The 21385-nt window shown below is 37.1% G+C and overlaps 1 protein-coding gene across 1 annotated transcript; it reads right to left on the bottom strand.

The window, feature by feature from the left end:
* Window positions 1-6813: 6813 nt before the first annotated feature.
* On the bottom strand, window positions 6814-20572 carry LOC143280794 (vesicle transport through interaction with t-SNAREs homolog 1B-like). Its single transcript, XM_076585477.1, has 7 exons — window positions 20459-20572; window positions 18061-18119; window positions 15685-15795; window positions 14582-14641; window positions 12541-12714; window positions 11186-11247; window positions 6814-8516 (listed from the first exon to the last, which is right to left on the bottom strand). The coding sequence occupies exons 1-7, from the start codon at window positions 20553-20555 to the stop codon at window positions 8426-8428; spliced, it is 654 nt and encodes a 217-aa protein (XP_076441592.1). The 5' UTR covers window positions 20556-20572; the 3' UTR covers window positions 6814-8425.
* Window positions 20573-21385: the final 813 nt, after the last annotated feature.

The raw sequence follows: 21385 nt of genomic DNA on the forward strand, positions 1-21385 counted from the left end.
TGTGGCTTTCTTGGGAAGTGAGGTGTGTGGCTTTCTTGGGAAGTGAGCTGTGTGGCTTTCTTTCTTGGGAAGTGAGCTGTGTGGCTTTCTTGGGAAGTGAGCTGTGTGGCTTTCTTGGGAAGTGAGCTGTGTGGCTTTCTTTCTTGGGAAGTGAGCTGTGTGGCTTTCTTTCTTGGGAAGTGAGGTGTGTGGCTTTCTTTCTTGGGAAGTGAGGGGTGTGGCTTTCTTGGGAAGTGAACTGTGTGGCTTTCTTTCTTGGGAAGTGAGCTGTGTGGCTTTCTTTCTTGGGAAGTGAGCTGTGTGGCTTTCTTTCTTGGGAAGTGAGCTGTGTGGCTTTCTTTCTTGGGAAGTGAGGGGTGTGGCTTTCTTGGGAAGTGAACTGTGTGGCTTTCTTTCTTGGGAAGTGAGGTGTGTGGCTTTCTTTCTTGGGAAGTGAGCTGTGTGGCTTTCTTGGGAAGTGAGGTGTGTAGCTTTCTTTCTTGGGAAGTGAGCTGTGTGGCTTTCTTTCTTGGGAAGTGAGCTGTGTGGCTTTCTTGGGAAGTGAGGTGTGTGGCTTTCTTTCTTGGGAAGTGAGCTGTGTGGCCTTCTTGGGAAGTGAGGTGTGTGGCTTTCTTGGGAAGTGAGGTGTGTGGCTTTCTTGGGAAGTGAGCTGTGTGGCTTTCTTGGGAAGTGAGGTGTGTGGCTTTCTTTCTTGGGAAGTGAGCTGTGTGGCTTTCTTTCTTGGGAAGTGAGCTGTGTGGCTTTCTTTCTTGGGAAGTGAGGTGTGTGGCTTTCTTTCTTGGGAAGTGAGGTGTGTGGCTTTCTTGGGAAGTGAGGGGTGTGGCTTTCTTGGGAAGCGAGGTGTGTAGCTTTCTGAAACAGACAGAAGAGCAGACAGTTTGGTGTTATGAGGAACACCTTTTTGTGCTTTTTTGTGTTTGTGCTGTCGCTGGTGGTTTCCCCAATGCTCTTTGCATGTGGGCTTTTCATCATGTGCCATGCTCGACTCGGTTAACACCAGTTGCTCCAAAGTGAAAACGTGATTTAATTACACATACTTAACCGTGACCCAACTAGTGCAGACTCCGGCAGGGGTCTGACATTCCTGTCCTGTGCAAACTACTATTCGCATAGACATGATTTCCTGGGGAAAATATTGATAATGGTGTTGGTCGGACTCCTGCATTTCATGGATATGCTTTTGATCAGGGTTTTTTGTTTGTTTGTTTGTTCTTTTGTTGATGTTTTTTAATTTACTCAGTTAGTTTTGTTGTATTTGTTATTGCCTTTTTTTTTTCTTTTTTTTTTAGATAGGATATGTTTTGGGTCTTATCAGTGTAACTGTTTTTATTGCACAAAAAAGTTTAGTTTTCTGCATTAATTTGTCATGTGCCTTAGTCTGCTTGAGATCATCAGAAATGTGACAAGTCTTTCAGGTAATGTTAGCAAGAATGTTTCTGTTGTTTATTCCCCCAAAGTCTTTACTCTTGACAGTAAGTTAACAAAATGGAAAATGAAAATATGGAACTTAGATTTTTTTTTCATCAAACTGACTTTTTTTTATGACATAACACAATACATAATAAAATAAAATTAAAAAGAACAACACATCTGTGTGATGCGTAGCACTCTATAACCTGTAAGGATATCCCCTATATTCTCTCTTCACTTTCTTTACTGACACATTGTTTTCATTTCATCTTCTGGATGGTGTCTCTGTCAGGTTTCAATCTCTCAGGTGTCATCTCAGTTGCTGTGAATCAGTTTATAGGTCTTACCATTCCACACTCTGTCATTATTCAGTTCAGCAACTCTGATGCTGTCGGAGACATGAAGCAGTCTGTGAATGCAGCCCAATGTTTGTCACTGACTGCTGTCCGCTTTGTCAGTCTGTATGGACTCCTTGCATATAGAATTGAAAAGTCAGTGAAGAAGAAAACTATATGCATTCAGCAGAAATCTTGTTCATTCAAAGCTAGATGACAAGCTATTAATCAGTCCGCTTTCCTAAAATGCTTCAATGTTTCTTCATAATTGTTGATGGCTTCATTATTTATTCATGAATGTTTGATATATGTATATGTATTTTGAAGTTTGGATTTTATCATATACATGGAAAGTGTCTGCTTGTTTTCTTCCCATCGCAATAGTAGGATAACTTTCAATTTCTGCCTCCTGTACAAAATACTTTCTCTCTTCAATGAGATGGTTATTACGCAATTGTGTCTTTGTTGATCTTGAATTTGAACAATGATCTTGAATTTGTGCCATTGTTCAGACTTTCCAGTTTTTTTGTTTTATGAATGTGAATAGGAAGATATCTTTATTTTTGCACTGTGTGTGTGTGTGTGTGTGTGTGATAGATGATTTGGGAACAACTAGCATGTTTGAATAATAGTGTGTCTGTGCGTGTGTGTGATGGATGATTTGAGAACTAGTATGTTTGAATAATGATTCTAGTTTGCTCACTTGCTTCTTTATACTCTCACCAAGGCTTGTAAAAAAAAAAATAAAAAAAAAATTATTTAAAAAAGATATGATGGTTTCAACTAGGAAACAGGCAAAACAGTGTAAGCATGCATTTGTCTGTCTCACAGTGGGCTTTTCACTGTGTATGGTAGTGATATTGGACGTGAAATAGGCACAGTGATTGTGATTATGTGGTTCCCCAACATGCATTTTACCATGCATGAGATGAAGTCTGATTAAAGTTTGAAGAACTGGGAAATGTTTCATAGAAATTACCATGAGACATTGTTGTTAATGGTGTCCAGCTCACCAGTTAAGTTTAAAGTCTTGTGGAAAAGATTAACTCTTTTGTTGCTTTTTGTCACATTTGAATTTTGATATTAATTTCGGGAGTCAAGGTAAAATGGAATTTTGATGTTTGTAAGGATCACTTCATTGGTATTGCACATGTTCTATCCAGAATGTGGTATTTCTTTGTATAAGAATTGAAACAAGATTTCAAGCAAAGCTTGATCGGAAGATCAGCTCATGAAATTTGGACTTCTCCCCCTCCCCCCCCACTTTTTTTTTTAATTTTTTTTTATAACATTACTTTTTCAAAGTGTAAACTTTACTTTGTAAGATTACTGAGAAAAGAATGTCTTAATCTTAGAAGAAAAATAAATGAATACTGTGATGTTTCCTACTTTACTGCACCTTGTCCCTACCTTCCTTCACAGCCCACTCCTCTATCTGCATTTGATTGTGATCATGTTGTTGTTTTTTGTTCATTCCATATTTTAGGGATGTGTTTTGTGTTTCTCTTCAGTCTTCGTTTATGTTCTTTGGTCTTATCATTGTTGTCTATTGTGTTTTTTCACCAGAAATGATTAAAATCATCTATGGGCAGTCGTATGTCACCGTCTTTGTTGCCCACAGTGTTAAACTTTAGTTATGCACACTTTCAGTTTTATATGTTTAGTGACTGTGATTGGGTGTATTTTATTTACTTTTTTTTGTTGCGGTTTTTATACAGTTTTTGTTGTCAACTTGAATACAATGCACTTTAAATATAGTTATGCAATGTACTTTGAAGACTGATCATCGTCTCATTTGAATTCATAGCATAGAGCATTCAAATGAAAAGGTTAGTGCAGACTGCGACAGTGCTGGTGTCAATCTTTTTTGTGTGTGTTTTTACAAAATCTGCCACAGATTTCAGTTCAGGTTATGAGATATTTGTATACTGACTTTATACAATAATGCGAATACAAAGACCTTGTCATTTCTCTACTCTCTCCATTTAGAGCATAGTTAGTAAAAACATTATTCTTTGAATTGCAAACGATTTTTTTTAAACTTGAAGTCTATATATTATAAAGATTAATAATTACATGCATTATTGCAGCAGCTCTTGCATGAAGGAAGATGTGTTTGCAGCAGAACTGTGTGACAATTTCTGCACTAATAATCAGATCAGAATGGTAATGGGAGGATAAAGTAGAGACCTGTGTTCAAGAGGGTTGTTTTACACCAAATGTGATTTTCATTATTTTGTATTTTGTGTGAGTATTGTGTTCAACCCATGTTTTGTGTGTATATTGGGTGCAACCAATGTAAAATAAAATGATAACAATTTAAAGAATTGAAAGGAAGGTGTTATTACTGTGATTTTTTTTTTTTTTTTTTCAAAGCTGTATACTTTTATTGCTTAAAGTTTTGATGGCATTTTTTTTTAATTATCTTTTGGCTTTAGCTTCTTTTGGTTGGCAGATGCAAAATGCTTGGGAGGGAGAAGGAATTCAGAGGTGGACAAATATCTTTGTGATTAGTGGATCATCAGAATAAGAACAGTGATACCCCTAGTATTCTTCAATACAGGACAGATGTCACTCTCAAACCATAAAATGACATAAAATGTTAACTACCAAACATGAAGGTTTTCAGAACTTTTTTTTTTTTTTTGATTTTTTTTTTTTTTTTTTTTTTTTAAATGTAAGGAATAGTGTTATTCTGACAGTGCTGAACTTTGTTATATGATATCCAGGACCAAGAAGTTTTGAAAATTCTTGTTGATCTCATTGTCCCATTTTCAAAAGTCGAGATGTTCTTCTGTTACACAATTGGTGTAAAGAAATAAAGAAATGAATAGATGGATAAAATAAATGAATGAATTTAAAAAAAATTTAATCTGGGTAAAGTAAAAAAAAAAAAAAAAAAAATCAAGTCATCCAGAAACTTTAATCTGGGTGTAGTACGAAAAATGAAGTCATCCAGAACAGCACACGTTTAGTTGTGTCAAGGGGAGGATGTGAGAAGTCAAATTAAAAGGAAATAATCAATTTGTGTGTGTGTGTGTGTTTTTGAAGGGGGGAGACAGGAAGAGGGTTGGGGTGAGGGTTGGTCTGTTAAGGAATGGGGTTTAGTTAAGTATTTTTGTCCATCAGCATGTCATTTTCTGTTATGGTATGTCCCATAAATTTTTACCCAGCCCGTAGAAATACATACTTCTTTTTTTTCTTTTCTCAATGATCGAAGGTTTGCTTGCATTTATGCTTGCTTGTAATCAAGACATTGAATTATCTGCTGCGTGCATCATTTGTGTACTGTATATATTATACATCAAAACATGTCAGTTTAGATTTTATGTGTTCACACAGCTATATGTATGTTTGCATTAGGGGCAGAAAAGGAATAAATACATTTTTAAGGGGAACAAACATGGTTTCTCTTTTTTGTAAGCATGCAAGGTGTTGGAAGATGTATCAGTTTTATTTCATATTCATGGGTTGAAAGCTACTTTCTTTCTTTGCATCAATTCTTATGTTTGCTTTGTGAGTGCAGTTTGTCACAAACATATTTGACCATTTTATGTCCAGAACCAAATAACTGTAGGCAGGCCTGAAACTTAAACTAGTTTAAAATAAAATCAGGCCTCAGACTCACTACTGGTTTGCAATGAAATTTAGTAAACAAAACAGGGCTGAAGCAAATTTTCCATTAATAACAAAGACTTCACCGAAACAGATCTACAGTACCTGCAGTATAAATATGTAAATGAAAAACAACATATTGGTGTGATTTGTTAAACTGCAATAAACGTATCTTCACTTTTTATGGTTTCATGAGACGCATTTGGATGTACCAATACTGAGAATTTAAAATGTTAGTCAAAGAAGAGTTTCTATTTTGTGTTGAGTTGTAATACACTAGCAGGATGTTTGAGATTTATTCAAAATGATGAGACATTTAGTCAATGACTTTGGTTAATGCATCATCGACAGAAGTGCTTCATGAAATGATCAGGCATTCAGTCAGTGACTGGCTTATAATATACACGAGTCAAGTTCTTCAGGAGTTCATTTGAAGGGGAAAAAAGGAAGAAAAGGAAGAAAAGAAAAGAAATCAAAATGAGTTCAGGTCAAGATTTTGAGCCATGGCGTTGCAAGAGATGTGAAGGACCTTAAGGTCATACTTATAATGCAGAGCAACTGATGATTCCCACTCCATGACTGAATGTTGACTCTGGTTCCTGATAATAAAGAGAATTCTCAATACCATCATTCAAACTGACCCCTTCAGTACTTAAATTATGCTTCAAACATCTTTTATTTTGTTCATTTTTTGTGTGCGTGTATACACACACACACACACACACACACATCCAGAGTTTTTTGGGAGGGGGGGGGGGGAGAGACAGAAGATACACAATAAATGTAATGGGGTTTTTCTTGACAAAGAAGATCCTTCAAGTTTCATTCAGGATTGACATCTTCGAAAGATTTTTATCCAAAATATAAAGTGCTGGAGGAAAGACAAGCCGAGTGAAAACTACAGGATTTGTATGGAATGGAAAAAAAAAAAAGATAATGCACAGAAATATTTCATTCTTACACAAAAAGATAACAGAGAAAAAAAACATGAAAGCTAAAATTTTACAATACAATTGTAGCAGAGAACAAAACTGAAACCTGTCTTTTAAATATATCAGATACAAAGCACAGGCAAGCTTTAACTAAACTCAGAATAAGCACACATGACCTAAAAATTGAGATTTCAGTTTCAGTAGCTCAAGGAGGCGTCACTGCGTTCGGACAAATCCATATACGCTACACCACATCCGCCAAGCAGAAGCCTGACCAGCAGCGTAACCCAACGCGCTTAAAAATTGAGATGGGTAGATATTTGAATATTCCACAAGAAGACAGATTGTGCAGCAAGTGTAACATACTGGAAGACGAAATCCATCTCCTTGATCATTGTATTAAATACAAAGCCTTAAGGGAACTATTTTTAAAAGATATTCAAAATTCAGATAACACAGGAAATATTCCCAGTCCGTTGATGCTAACAAGATTAGGAAAATTTGTTTATGAATGCTGTTCCAATTTATTGCATTAACTGATTGTGTATTTTCATTCATTTATTCACCATAGCACTTTGTCTTATAAACCGTAAAGGTTCGTGACAATAAAATCTATTTAAAAAAATCTATTCCATTCCAATCTATTCCATACCCACTTTGATTCATGCAGTTTGCTGAGCTCTCCACTAATGACCAAAAAATAAAATATAAAAGACCAACACAACAACATAATGAAATGTCTTTTAATGTGGCAAATGGCATTAATTAAATGAATCTGTTGTGTCCACATATTAACTTGACATAATATAATGAATCCACGGCTTGAAATGAACTCTTTTTACTTAAGAGGGAAACAAATATTTACAGGCATTAATGATCAATACACAATGACCATGAACTTATATTGCAACGCTACTGGGCAGTTGTTTACAATCATATACTTACATGCAGTCATATGTTTGTCTGAATCAATGTTAAATAATGACCATAACATTTTACATGAACAAATGCACAAAATACCCATTCACATAAAAAAATTAACGTTCACATGTATGCTCATCACAACTTTTTACATAAATGTACACAATAAATGCATACAAATATTTCTGACATTCATCTATAAACATGTTCTCACACATCTCAATACAAAATGACATAACTTTAAACACAATCGCAAAACACAAAATGATCTTTTTAGAGAATAATTGAATAATTTAACGATACAAATGATACCATTTTTCAGAGCATTCTTCTTTCTCTGGCCAACAACTGACATGTCATAGAGGGACAGACCAATGAAACAGAAACCACCTCCAAGACTGAAGAGCATCATCACCAGCTGCACTGAGCAGTCCAAGCAGAATCTCAGACATGAGTTACAGAGGACTTGAAGGAATCCTTACGTAAGATGTCACAAACTTACTGTAAGACGTCACAAGCTTATGCTTTAACATATCTGAACAGGAGATAGGACAAGCAACAGCAGCAACATGTACAGCAAACATTTTACAAAACTGAAAGCCAACATCAAAATTAATACAACTGGGTTCATCTCACGTTCACAATAAAACTCGTCCATACCACTGTTGTGTTCTTCTCATATTCTCAAAATCTATCTAAACTGAAGGAGACAGATGGACATCTACTGGTCTGACGTGAGTCTGTCAGTTTACACATAAAACGATGCTGTTAATTTCTTCTTCTTTTTTTAAATTCAAAAGGCATACCTTCTAGTTTGCAAAAAACGTTTTAGACTGCCAACAATTTCAGTTTTATGGAGGCATCAAAGCGTGTGGAATGGTCCATATATGCAATACCACATTTTAAAAACAACAACAACAAAAAACAACAACAAAACAAAAGGAGCAAATGACCGAAATAAGTTTAATTCTACCTAACCACTTACTTCATGACTTTCATGCAAGTCATCTGATACAAATACAATATAAATACAAAAGATATCTGAACGTAATTCTCTCTCACACTGCTTTGTCCTTGGATTCTGAAGCACCACTCAGATCTCTCCTTTTTTTCTTTCTTTTTTTTTTAATTCTTTCTAATTTTTGCTTTGCTTTATGAATGATGGACATGGGGAAAACAAAAAAATAACAGCAAATTCCCCCATGAAGATTATCAGGAGAAGAACTTCCAGTAGACCAGTCCTCCAAGAATTGCCAGCTCCACAAGGATTATCACAGCCAGAATCAGTTTGTTGGTCATCATCCTTCACAGAGAACAAAATTCATGCTGCCATGTCTCTTAAATTCAGTGATACTTATAACCTAACAAACAAGGTATCACACACACACACACAAAAAAAAAACGAATATTCTCATGATCATTAAATCAACAAGAACAAATAAGTTAATAACAAAGAAAGAAAGATTAATGGAATGGAGAGAAAATTGTTAAATAAACGATCTCATGCCGTCATGGTCAGAAAAAATATGAAATTAAGTGAAAACAAAACAAAGAAGGGAGGGCATGTGGAAGAGCACACCGTATATAACGTTTGAAATTAAATGCAACATATTCATCTTACTCATCCTGCATGCAATAAAACTTCAAATTACGTATGAATGTGTAACGAGAGACCCTCTGCAGTTTGATGCCAGGTGCACTAACAGAATGCACTAAAATATTTACATGTGGATTTGAAGACTTCAATTATGAACGTATCAACTTTTCGACTGAGACATTGCTGAGAAACTTTCTCAATCAGATGACCCCAGATCAATTTTTGGCAGTAAAATTTGGATCAAAGCTCGGGGGCTATGATGTCTACCGAATGTATGAGTTGTGACCCATTTGCGCCATTTGTGACGTCACAGTGGCGCAAATTGCCAAAATTTTGATCACTAATATCTCCGCTGTTTATCAACGGATTTCCTCCAAATTTCAGTTGCGTGTTCATTATACTAGGGACTATAAACGGTATAAGTAATAAGCTCACGATGACGTAAATCATGTTCTATTTTCAGAATGCGCAGTTCTCTACGCAAACAAGCTTGTCTCAGCTGTTTATGAACCGATCTTTACGAAATTTGAAACAAAGGTCGTAGCCTATGAGGATTCGCGAATGCATACGTTTAGACCCAGTTGCGCCATTTGTGACATTACTGTGACCCAAATGTCAAATAAAAATGGAGATTATTAGTATGGCTTGCCCATCTTGTTTTGTCTTTTTTGTGACAAAAGACAATCCGTAAACGGGTCGGCACAACGGGTTGGTGGCACAACGATACGCTCCCATTTTTGGCCCACAACCCATGACAATAATTGCTCTGTCATGGAGCAAAACTTAGTAAAACCTCCTTCAAGGAAAGGGGAAACTGCCATTGTCTGGTCAGCCAAAATCCCCTAGACTCTGTCGACACTGAAGATTCTTATGTGAACTCATCACACTCACAGGCAGGGAACAGGACACGAAAAATGAAACTGAGGTCACCGCAACAGCAGGGTAGAAAACTTGAGGCTGCAGAATATGAGACTTTTTTTCCTTTTATTTTATGATGCCCAGGACAATTAAGAATGATGACGCAGCTGCTGTGGAGATCCTCTGGCCGTGCAGGGTTTCTTTTCACATCAATCTAATCCAACATCAACCAGACCACAGAGAGATACAGACAACAGCATTGTTGGTCAAGAAATTTCAATAAGAAGAAGAGATAGTAATTAGCACCACATCAAACTCAACTTTGGGCAGAAGCTATCATGGCAGCTGGTGCTGCTTGCTCTTTTCAGTTGCAGAGAACCAATTACTGTAAAGTTCGGTCTATAAGCCACAACTTTTTACCCCAACTTCAACCTCTGCGGCTTATACAATGATGCAGCTTATTTGCGGATTTTAATGATCCCGGGAGTGTCACATTCTCGTCTATTCTTAGCTGCCCTTCAACTCACCAAAATCATGATTTCTGTCCATGAATTTTTGGATGAGCTTCAGGATAGTGTGCTAACTGTTCACGTTTTATAAATCAAAATCCGCACACATTAAAGCCTTCAGATCAGCATTCAGTTCTACTCTGCTCAAGCATTCACCCTCATCATGCCGAAAGCGCGATGTTATGCCTATGATGCAGCCTTCAAATTGAAGGCGATCGACCTAGCAGACGACAGTGCAAGCAACGAACCAGCAGCGACTTCCACCTTCATGTTCATGAAGTGAAAGCGAGGCTGAAGTCAGTGACAAGATGGCGGAGGAAGCTGTGCTGGTTCTCTTCAACTCGGACACTGAAGACGAAGATTTTAGTGGATTCAGTGAGCAGGATGAAGTTGAATAAATGTGACAATCCCTAAATTATGGATCTTATTTTCGTTGTGTTTATTATTATTTCTTTGTGGCACTAGCAGTATTTTCACTTGCTTTTCTTTGTGTTGTTCCCGCTTGTGTTTATTTCATAACAGCTTTTCTGTAGTATCAGTATGTGTTCCGGTGCCGGAAATAAGTGCGGCTTATAAACCGGTGCGGTTTATGTATGTTTAAAGTTCAATTTTTTCCAAAATTTAGTGGGTGCGGCTTATATACCAGTGCGCTCAATAGACCGAACTTTACGATAATAATAATAAGAAGAAGAAGAGATAGTAATCATATGGTACAAACTCCTAGTTGTATTGTATTGTATGGTATTGTATTGTTATATTACAATGTTCTGTATTGTAATGTACTGCACTGTATTGTACTGCACTGATTTGTATTGTATTGTATTTTCATGTTATTGTATTTTTCCAGGGACAACCCTTTAGTTTGTTGTGGGTCTTTAACATCTGCTCACTGCATGTTGCACATGGGACCTCCATCCTTGTTTATAAAACAGCAGGGTCCTGTGTCTCCACAGCAGCAGACTAGGTTTGTGTAAATTTAACAGAGTGACAATGAAATGATGTACTAACCTTCTGGCCATGGTTTTCAAAATCTTCCGGCTGCGTCCAAGATTTTGGTCTGTATCTGTCAGCTGCAAGTTATCAACAGATTTTTTTTCTTAAACAAGAATTGCACATACATGTGCACACCCATGCAACCACACCTTACTGGAGGCAACATGACAGTTTATTTCTTTTCTTTTGAAAGTGTTTGGCTTTTCATCCATTAGTCTGTTACAGGACTGCACTTAAAAATATTTAAAACAAAACAAAACAAAACAACTCCCTCTGTTTTCCGTTCTAAAAATGGTCTTGATGAATTCCTAAGAAAAAAAATGTCCAAAAGAGTAGAATCATCATCTCTTTGGCTATCAATCTCCAATATCATAATCTCTCCAGCTATAGTATAAATCTTCAATGACCATATCTCTGGCTATCACATAATCTCTCCAACTATAGTATAAATCTTCAATGACCATATCTCTGGCTATCACATAATCTCTCCAACTATAGTATAAATCTTCAATGACCATATCTCTGGCTATCAATCTCTAATTACCATCTCTGCAGCCATGGATCTCCAAGCATCATCTCTCCAGAGCTCTATCAATCTCTAATCATCATCTGTCTGGCTAACAGTCTCCAATCAATCATATTTTGTCTGGTTATCAATCTCAAATCATCATCTCTCAAGCTATAAATCTCGAATCATCATCTATCCGGCTATCAATTTCCAATCATAGGTTGTCTAGCTATCAATCTCCAATCATCATCTCTGGCTATCAATCTCCAATCATCATCTCTGGCTATCAATCTCCAGTCATGTCTCCAGCTATCAAGCTCCAATTATCATCATTCTCTCCAGCCATCAATCTCCAATCATCATCTCTCCAGCTATCAATCTCCAATCATCATCTCTCCAGCTATCAATCTCCAATCATCATCTCTCCAGCTATCAATCTCTAACCATCATATCTCTGACTATCAATCTCCAATCATCATCTCTCCAGCTATCAATCTCTAACCATCAAATCTCTATCAGTCTTGAATCATCCTCTCTCCAGCTATCAATCTCTAACCATCATCTCTCTGACTATCAGTCTTGAATCATCCTCTCTCCAGCTATCAATCTCTAACCATCCTCTCTCCAGCTATCAATCTCTAACCATCATCTCTCTGACTATCAGTCTTGAACCATCCTCTCTCCAGCAATCTATCTCGACTTTTGCACAAGAATGTATGCTAAAATAAACAAAAGGTTTATCATTTTCATGTAATGTCTTATTGAAACTCAAGTTATCTGAACACAAAATATTGCCTCGGAGTGAGAGAATACATGTACTAAAATGTAAGAGATCTTTTCTCTTGGACAGCATCAAACTTACCTTATCTTTCGTGCGCAGCAAAGTCTCTCGCTGTGTGTCCAGTTCATCAATGATCTCAACACCTATAGTGTCGGTTTCCTCAGCTATCTGCCGCGACCGTGCAATACTCTCTGATGTTCTCTGAAGAGACTGGTTGCCCTGGAGCAACTTGGCTCGATTGGATGCATCCAAGCGCTGTTGTGTACAAAACAAAAAAAAAGAAGAAAAAAAATCAATAATAAACTCACTTAATAACATCTTTAGCAATCTGAAAGAGTCATCTGTTCAAGTATATGCAGCACTATAAACTCTATTAATAACACCATTAGTAATTTGAAGAAAAAAAAGTCATCTGTTCAAGTATATAAACTTCTAAAGTGCTTTAAATTATTTGCGTGAACCATAATTCAGCATATTTTCGTTTCTTTGCAAAATGCAGAGGCTTTTAAAGCATTTTCCTGTTTATAACGAATTGTTACAATTAGTCTTCTTGTTGGTTTACACTAAGAACTTTTTGAAGGAAAAAATGTTAACAGACAAACAAAATACAACAATAATAATAACAATAATATTCAATGATAAAAAGTTATTTCTGGTAACATTAATAATGCTTTGTAAGCAATTACTTGCAAATTTTATATTTGATTGAACTGGAAGCTAGAAATTGGTGCACTATCACACTGACTCATTCAGGGAGTTGGAAAGCCAACAATTATATATAATCAGATTACACACACACACACACACACACACACACACACACACACACACACACACCACACACACACACACACACACACACACACACATTCACTCAAACACACATATACACATACTTACTTACACATATACACATACTTACTTACACACAATGCAAATTGATTAATTACATGTCAACATCATTTTTTTTTCTTTTAATTATTTCATTTATGTTATAGAACTGAGATGCATGGACATAATATAGCAGAACACGACAATAAAATGAGTGACAGTGACACGACACACACGGGAAATAAAGGACTGAGGCCGAGTGACACAAACAAAGCGCAATATACTGACAAGTTTCTTCTTCTTTCTTTTTTTTCTTTTTTCGTTGTTGTTTTGTTTATTTTTTCCCTTTTTTCCCACTGTTTCATTCATTATTATTCATTATACAAAAGCTGTGGTGATGTCACACATTTAAACCAACTCACTATTCTTGCTTTCACACAATCACATTATCCACATTAGTATTTGATTGTATGAATTTTAAACAAGCAAAGGAATATGTGGCTTCCAAGACATGTTGAACTGATTTGAAGCCTTAACGATCCTTTTTACTTAAAAGTGTCAATGATCTTTTTAATCATAAGAAGCATATTTATAAACCTCGTCTTTCATGTAGTTTCCCCCTTCATGTTCGCTAAATGATATACATTTCAGGCTCTTTACTTTCATCTAATCTGATTTTCAAAGTTCAACTTATTGTGAAACTAAAACAATGATGCTGATTTTCTATCTCTGAGGAGAGATGACAACTATAAAGTTTAGAAGAGTTCAAAGCAAAGAAATGGTCAGGTGATAAAAAAAAAAGTATCCAACTGGTCACACTTAAAACTAACATGTAATTTTCCCATTAAATACTAAAATAGTACACACAGCAATGAATCTATAACAACATGTTAAAACAAACCAACCTGCTGTGAATACAGTTCAACATAAGCACTAAATGTATAACAACATGTTAAAACAAACCAACCTGCTGTTAATACAGTTCAACATAAGCAGTTGTTAAAACAAACAAACCTGCTGTTAATACAGTTCAACATAAGCATGGAATGTATAACAACATGTTAAAACAAACCAACCTGCTGTTAATACAGTTCAACATAAGCATTAAATGTATAACAAAATGTTAAAACAAACCAACCTGCTGTTAATACAGTTCAACATAAGCATTAAATGTATAACAAAATGTTAAAACAAACCAACCTGCTGTTAATACAGTTCAACATAAGCATTAAATGTATAACAACATGTTAAAACAAACCGACCTGCTGTTAATACAGTTCAATATACTTACATCTTCCCTGTCAAATGCATAATTGTCTGCCCCTCGTGCTCCAGATGTACCTTCCCTCTTCTGGAATAAAAAAAAAAAAAGGAAAAATCCAGATTGCATGTTCTCCCTCCCTCTCTCTCTCTCCCTCTCTCTTGAATTGTTATTTCAATTTGATTTTTGACTCACTTGTGTAAACAAAGTGAGTCTATGTTTTAACCCAGTGTTCGGTTGTCTGTGTGTATGTGTGTGTGTGTGTGTGTGTGTGTGTGTGTGTGTGTCCGTGGTAAACTTTCACATTGACATTTTCTCTGCAAATACTTTGTCAGTTGACACCAAATCAGGCATAAAAATAGGAAAAATTCAGTTCTTTCCAGTCATCTTGTTTAAAACAATATTGCACCTCTGGGATGGGCACAAAAAAATAATAAATGAAGCCTAATTATATGCAAACTGCATTTTCTGTTATATTTATATTTTTTGTATTCTCTAAACTTGGCACTTTGATTTGATATTCTGACACAACAACAAGAACAGTCATTCTTATCATTTTTTGTTTAAACAGGAACTTCTTTTGCTAAGCATGGAAGTTTTATTTATTTTGCAAACGTTTTGGTGCAGATAGTAAAGAAGGGAAATTACTCTGTAATTAATGCTAGGGGACTTAATTTGTTTAGAACTGATCTTTCTCATCTTAAACATTACATTTTGAAATTATACTCAATACATAAAAAGCTTGGATTTTTTTTTTAAGTGTATCACAAGTGAGTCTTGAAGGCCTTGCCTCTCTTGTCTTCTTATCTGTTTGGATTTATCTGCTTATAACTTTAAGACTGTGTCACTGTGTGAAGAGACTCTCCCTTGCATGCACATACACACTCACACTCACACACATATATACACACAATTAATGCAAATTTATTAATCACATGTCAACAGACAAGTACGTCTTCAGATGCACAGGGATGACAGAGAGTTTGGATTTGACAACTTATTGTGTGTCACAAAAAATCATTTTCATACAAGTTTTGTTTTGATCACTTACTCTGTATGATATCTGTATGACACAAAATCATTTTCATACATGTATATATATTAACTATGGGAATGCTAGATAACTCACTCACCAAACTGCGTGAGGATTGTTCTACTTCAGCACGGTAATGGCGAATCTTGCTCAGCATCTGTGTTCGGTAACTGACAGGCGCCACTTTCGCTTCCCCCTCCATTTCTTGCAGCTGAGTAAACATTTGAACAGATGACAGAATAACTGAAATGACATGAAAGTTTATATTCCACATCTGCAAGTATTGATGTAGTTAACAAGTCACTGCAGCATACTGCCAAAGTTACTCCTCTTCAAATTCATGATCTAAATCTTTACAAAATGAATTATTCTACTTACTAACTTAGTATGTTCTTCAACTGTTCCTTCCAGATCTTAAAATACATACATTATTCGAATATCGCCGCTGATGGCAATTCCTTCAATTTCACTCAAACTTAACCCGGAGAGCGCGATGAGCCACGGCTTTGTTATTTTGACACTTGGGCATGCTGGCTTGCTTGTTGTTCATTCAGTTTTGTGTCTCCAGCCACAAAAACTGGGGGGTGGGTGATGGGGGTGGGGAGGGGTGGTAAAGTGGGTTAGGCATGGGTCTATTGCGATTTCTTGACCAAATCAAGCTAGAAAACTGGAAATTATTTTGGTTTAAAGCATTGTTGCTGCTTTTGAAAGCAACATGAGCTAAAAGAAAACATTTATTTCTGTTTTTGTCTGTGATTGCATAAAGTATTGTAGATGTGCGCGTGCGTGGCGTCGGTGGGTGTGTCTCAAACAAATAATACAATGCTTATAATTTCATTGTTTCAGTTATATTCATGCCATGATTCTGCAGCCAGAACATTTTCTGCACAGTTTAATGCCAATTTTGAGATTTTGACTCTGTAAAAGATGTGAAAATACCTATAAACATTGTGGTTGACGTTTTTGGGAAACAAGTGTGCAAAATTTGTTGTTTATATCCTCTGGAATATCTCCAACTACTTACAAGGTACAGCCTTTTTCTTACTTTTATCTGATTCTTCATTCACTCTACTTTCCAAAAATGTATAGGTTTACCTATTTATTCTTACTGATAAGCATACAAATGCCCCAAATCAGAGCACAGGTAGCGGAGGCAAACTATCCCTTTGTTTTAAGCATGATTTCTGTATGTATGTTTTATTATATCCAGCACTTTGAGGGTTAAGTCCAAACATGTACTAGAATGTTTTCCCTTGATTCTATCACAGACTTTCTTTTACCTATAAGAGTAAAAAAAAAAAAAAAATTTTTAATTAAAAAATAAAGATCTGGACTTTTTTTTCCCAAAAAACAAGACAAAACATGAATGAATGAATAAACAAATAAATAAATAATCTATTACCATTGTAACTTTTCACAATACATGGGTTTTGACTTGAAAGTGTCTGAGTAATTCCACACAAATCACGTAAGCTGTGCAGTGTGACACAGCACTAATTGCAAAGAATTTCTAAAATGTGTGAATTCATTAACGTTGATTTCAAAAGGTGAAGACAACACACTTTACTGTTTGGTCACGAATCTAAGATGGGTAGGACTTGTGCACCATGGGTAGGACTTGTGCACCATGGGTAGGACTTGTGCACCATGGGCAGGACTTGTGCACCATGGGTAGGACTTGTGCACCATGGGCAGGACTTGTGCACCATGGGTAGGACTTGTGCACCATGGGTAGGACTTGTGCACCATGGGTAGGACTTGTGCACCATGGGCAGGACTTGTGCACCATGGGTAGGACTTGTGCACCATGGGTAGGACTTGTGCACCATGGGTAGGACTTGTGCACCATGGGTAGGACTTGTGCACCATGGGCAGGACTTGTGCACCATGGGCAAGACTTGTGCACCATGGGTAGGACTTGTGCACCATGGGTAGGACTTGTGCACCATGGGCAGGACTTGTGCACCATGGGCAAGACTTGTGCACCATGGGTAGGACTTGTGCACCATAGGTAGGACTTGTGCACCATGGGTAGGACTTGTGCACCATGGGCAAGACTTGTGCACCATGGGTAGGACTTGTGCACCATGGGTAGGACTTGTGCACCATGGGCAGGAGTTGTGCACCATGGGTAGGACTTGTGCACCATGGGTAGGACTTGTGCACCATGGGCAGGACTTGTGCACCATGGGTAGGACTTGTGCACCATGGGTAGGACTTGTGCACCATGGGTAGGACTTGTGCACCATGGGTAGGACTTGTGCACCAGGGAAAGTTCCCGTTGCTCTTCCCCTTCTCTGTTTAATTCTTTGATTTTTTTTTTATATATATAACTCTCTTCTTGAAACACCACTATTCAACCAAGCTACCAGCCTTCCAAGGTACCAATCCACAAGCAAACTATTAAAAATAAACAAAGCTAAGTTTAAGAAATGTTAAGATTATGAGTATATCATATCTAATCAGGAACACTTACAACGAGGGTGGCTTCTTCAATTTTTCGCTCAATTTGACGAACTGCATTTTTTCTTTCCTCTGAAACACATTCATCATCATCATTGTTAGATTCTACTTAAATGTCATCCTCATCAAATGTCATCCTCATCATTATCATAACACAAGAGTATTTATTTGAGTATATTCACCATTCATACAATTCAGTTGAAGGGGGCATCACTGCGTTCAGATAAATCCATATATAATTATACTACACCACATCTGCTAATGCTAAGCAGATGTCTAACCAGCAGCGTAAACCAACATGCTTAAACAGGCCTTGAGGGAAAATAAAATGAATAGTTCTAAATGAGATATATGAATTATAATATATCAATAAGCAATTATATTAATCAAGTATTCAAGAGAAATCAAAATAGTAAACAGATACAAAAAAAATAAAATAAACAAATAACTAAATGAAACAAAATGAAATACAGAAAAACATGATAATGATATGAATAACAATAATGTTAAAATGTTAAAAATAGATAAATAAATAAATAAACAAACAAGTGTAAATCTATACACACAGACACATACAAACACACATATGCATGCACAACAGATATGCAACAAATATATATGCAGTCTCACACATGAATACACAAAATAATGTACACAGGCCCATCACTACACATAAAACTAAAACAGTAAAAGCACACGAGTCCCAACACATTATTAACTAACACACACAGACACCCCACACACACATACACAAACATCTACATTCCTCATCTCCCACACTACCCATACACAAACTCATATACTCACACACAGACACACACCTTTGTATGGTAGCTATCATGGCACACACACACACACACACACACACACACACACACACACACACACACGGTAGCTATCATGGCACACGCACACACACACACACACACACATACACATCTTTTGTTGATCAAAGGCAATCACACAACTTTCATTTGGGTGCCTTCACAATCACACTGACTGTAGGATTTCTTCAAATGAGCGGGCAAATCAGGCTGCCAGAAACTGAGAAAGGCAGCGCACAATTGTGAAGGCTCAATCCTTCTCAATATGCCATTAGATTTACAAGAATGTCATAGATGTATTAAGAAAGTTTCCCTTGACCAACTTACAAATAGGCTAAAAGATTCAGACTGCCAATATTATCACCACTGTTAAAAGGCAGTTACAGCGAGCAACCCCAAGGCTTTCTTGAAAAATCTATCTGTCTCTCAGTCAAGACTGATTATAAGTTTATTGATTTCTTTTAAATGCCCTACATACCAAACATTGCAAAAACATACAGTGTTTATGCGGAAAAGAAGTAAATGTACATCACATTCTTGTCGAGTGTCCAAGAACAAGCCTCATCTTTCAAAAGTTCACTGAGCAGTTTCCACAGAGCATGTATTGTCCTTACAAGATGTTTTGAATAATTATCCATTACTCTGACAATTTTCTGAATGTCTGAACCAAAGTCCAGCATCTACCTTTGACTGATTATGTTTGTTATAATAAGCATACTTTAACTAGTTTAAGATTATCCTGTTAACAGTGTTATAGGAATGTTTGAGATAGTTATACTTTACTCTCATTAAGTCCAATCTTTAGCAGCTCTCTTCCCTTTAACCTCTGATGGTTTTCATGTCGCCTTCCCTGTCTTTGTTATCCCACCACCGCTTTTCATCACCCCCAACCCAAGCACGCACACACACACATACTACATTTTCTACCTGTTTGAAAAAATAAAATTCCTCTAATGTTGAGCCTGTGTTGGTTTTTCTGGAGCTTGGTTTTTCACCTGCATGTCCAGAGTAGTATAACCATATAAGTAAGCTTTTGAATCTGAAAGTTGTGCAGTGCCTCATGCCACTCTGGCCTTCCCATTCTACTTTCATTTTTTGTAGGCGGTGCATTGTGTCAGTCTGAACCATGGTGTGTTTATTTCCAGGCGTATGAATGGAATGACAGCCACTGGAGAGCATGTATCACAGCTTCAGCTTCCATTGTCAGGTTGGAAGCTGTGCCTTTGAAAGCAGCATTCTTTTCAGTTTTCTCTAATTTTGTTGTTTTTCCCTTTTGCTTTGCAGTGAATCCCCTGCCGGACTGGTCTTTAGTGACTGGTCTTTGGTCACCATTCACACAACCAGCCATACTCACTCGAAGCACAGTAAATTACAAATTATGCGCACTGTTGATAGTTATAGATGGTATGACTACTACCACGTGAACAACAAAAAGGGAAAGTTTCAAAATAAATAAATGAAATTAACAGCTCTAGATAAAATGCCAATATTATGAACATACCAAAATGCATTCAAAAGGCGTCGATCTGAAACACAAACATTTACATATTATCATGATCATGTTACTCCACTATTGAGCAGTACTACCTCCGCTGACTCCTGTAATTTTTCTTTCTTTGGTTTTGATGTCGTCCAGTATCGACGAAAGATCATCCTCCAAAGACTCGAACTTCTCCGACGACATTTTGTTTTCCTGTGATGATCATGTGATCTGTTCCAAACGTGATTATGTACATAGCAACTGTGTGACAAACCCCAAACCACGGCAAGATCTTTTCTGTTGCATGACCAGTTACATTGCTCATGATTCTTACCCACTGCCGTTACCCACCAAATTTGATCAGTGATGCCAGTGATAACACGCACACACACACACACACACACACACACACACACACACACACACACACACACACACACACACACACACACACACACACTTCAAGTTGAGGGACGTAAAATTCTGAAGACTACCGGCTGCTGCTACTTTTGCTACAGAGAGCTTCAATGTGTATTTCTCTGCTTTGTTTTCCCGGGTGCCACTGAAGTCTGGATCTGGATCTGGATTTGTACGTTGCATGAGCCACTGAATATTGGCTATCGTAGCAACGGAAAAATGGGGTGGGGGATTGGGGGGACCGGGGGGGGGGGGGGGGCGAGGGGGGGGGCGTTTGAGAGACACACAAAATTAAAATAATTTTGTACAAAGACTGTCCCTTGATGGTGAAGAAGGGGTGGTCTCGCCAGCCTTTGCTAACAGTACAGGAAAATTAAAGGGCTGGCCGTAAACACACACACACACACACACACACACACACACACACACACACACACACACACACACACACACACACTGCTACTGTTCTAACAAAATAGGAGTTCCTGCGCATCAATGTGCTGTTCTGTGTTGCTGTGTGGAATACTGAAGCCTCTGGTGTTGCTCACTACTTGTCGCTCGATGATGTTGCTACTGCTGAAGCCTGTGTACCTCGTTGGGCGGATCCTCCGGCCGCG

This window comes from Babylonia areolata, chromosome 4 (genome assembly GCF_041734735.1).
Source record: "Babylonia areolata isolate BAREFJ2019XMU chromosome 4, ASM4173473v1, whole genome shotgun sequence".
Lineage (NCBI taxonomy): Eukaryota > Metazoa > Mollusca > Gastropoda > Neogastropoda > Buccinidae > Babylonia > Babylonia areolata.

What these genes read in the sequence shown, in the direction of transcription:
- LOC143280794 (XM_076585477.1), bottom strand. Translation starts at nt 20,555, where the DNA reads ATGTCGTCGGAGAAGTTCGAGTCTTTGGAGGATGATCTTTCGTCGATA. An exon ending in AACAATCCTCACGCAGTTTG is followed by an intron (nt 14,642 to 15,684) that starts GTGAGTGAGTTA and finishes TTTTTATTCCAG; the next exon opens with AAGAGGGAAGGTACATCTGG. An exon ending in ATGCATTTGACAGGGAAGAT is followed by an intron (nt 12,715 to 14,581) that starts GTAAGTATATTG and finishes TGTACACAACAG; the next exon opens with CGCTTGGATGCATCCAATCG.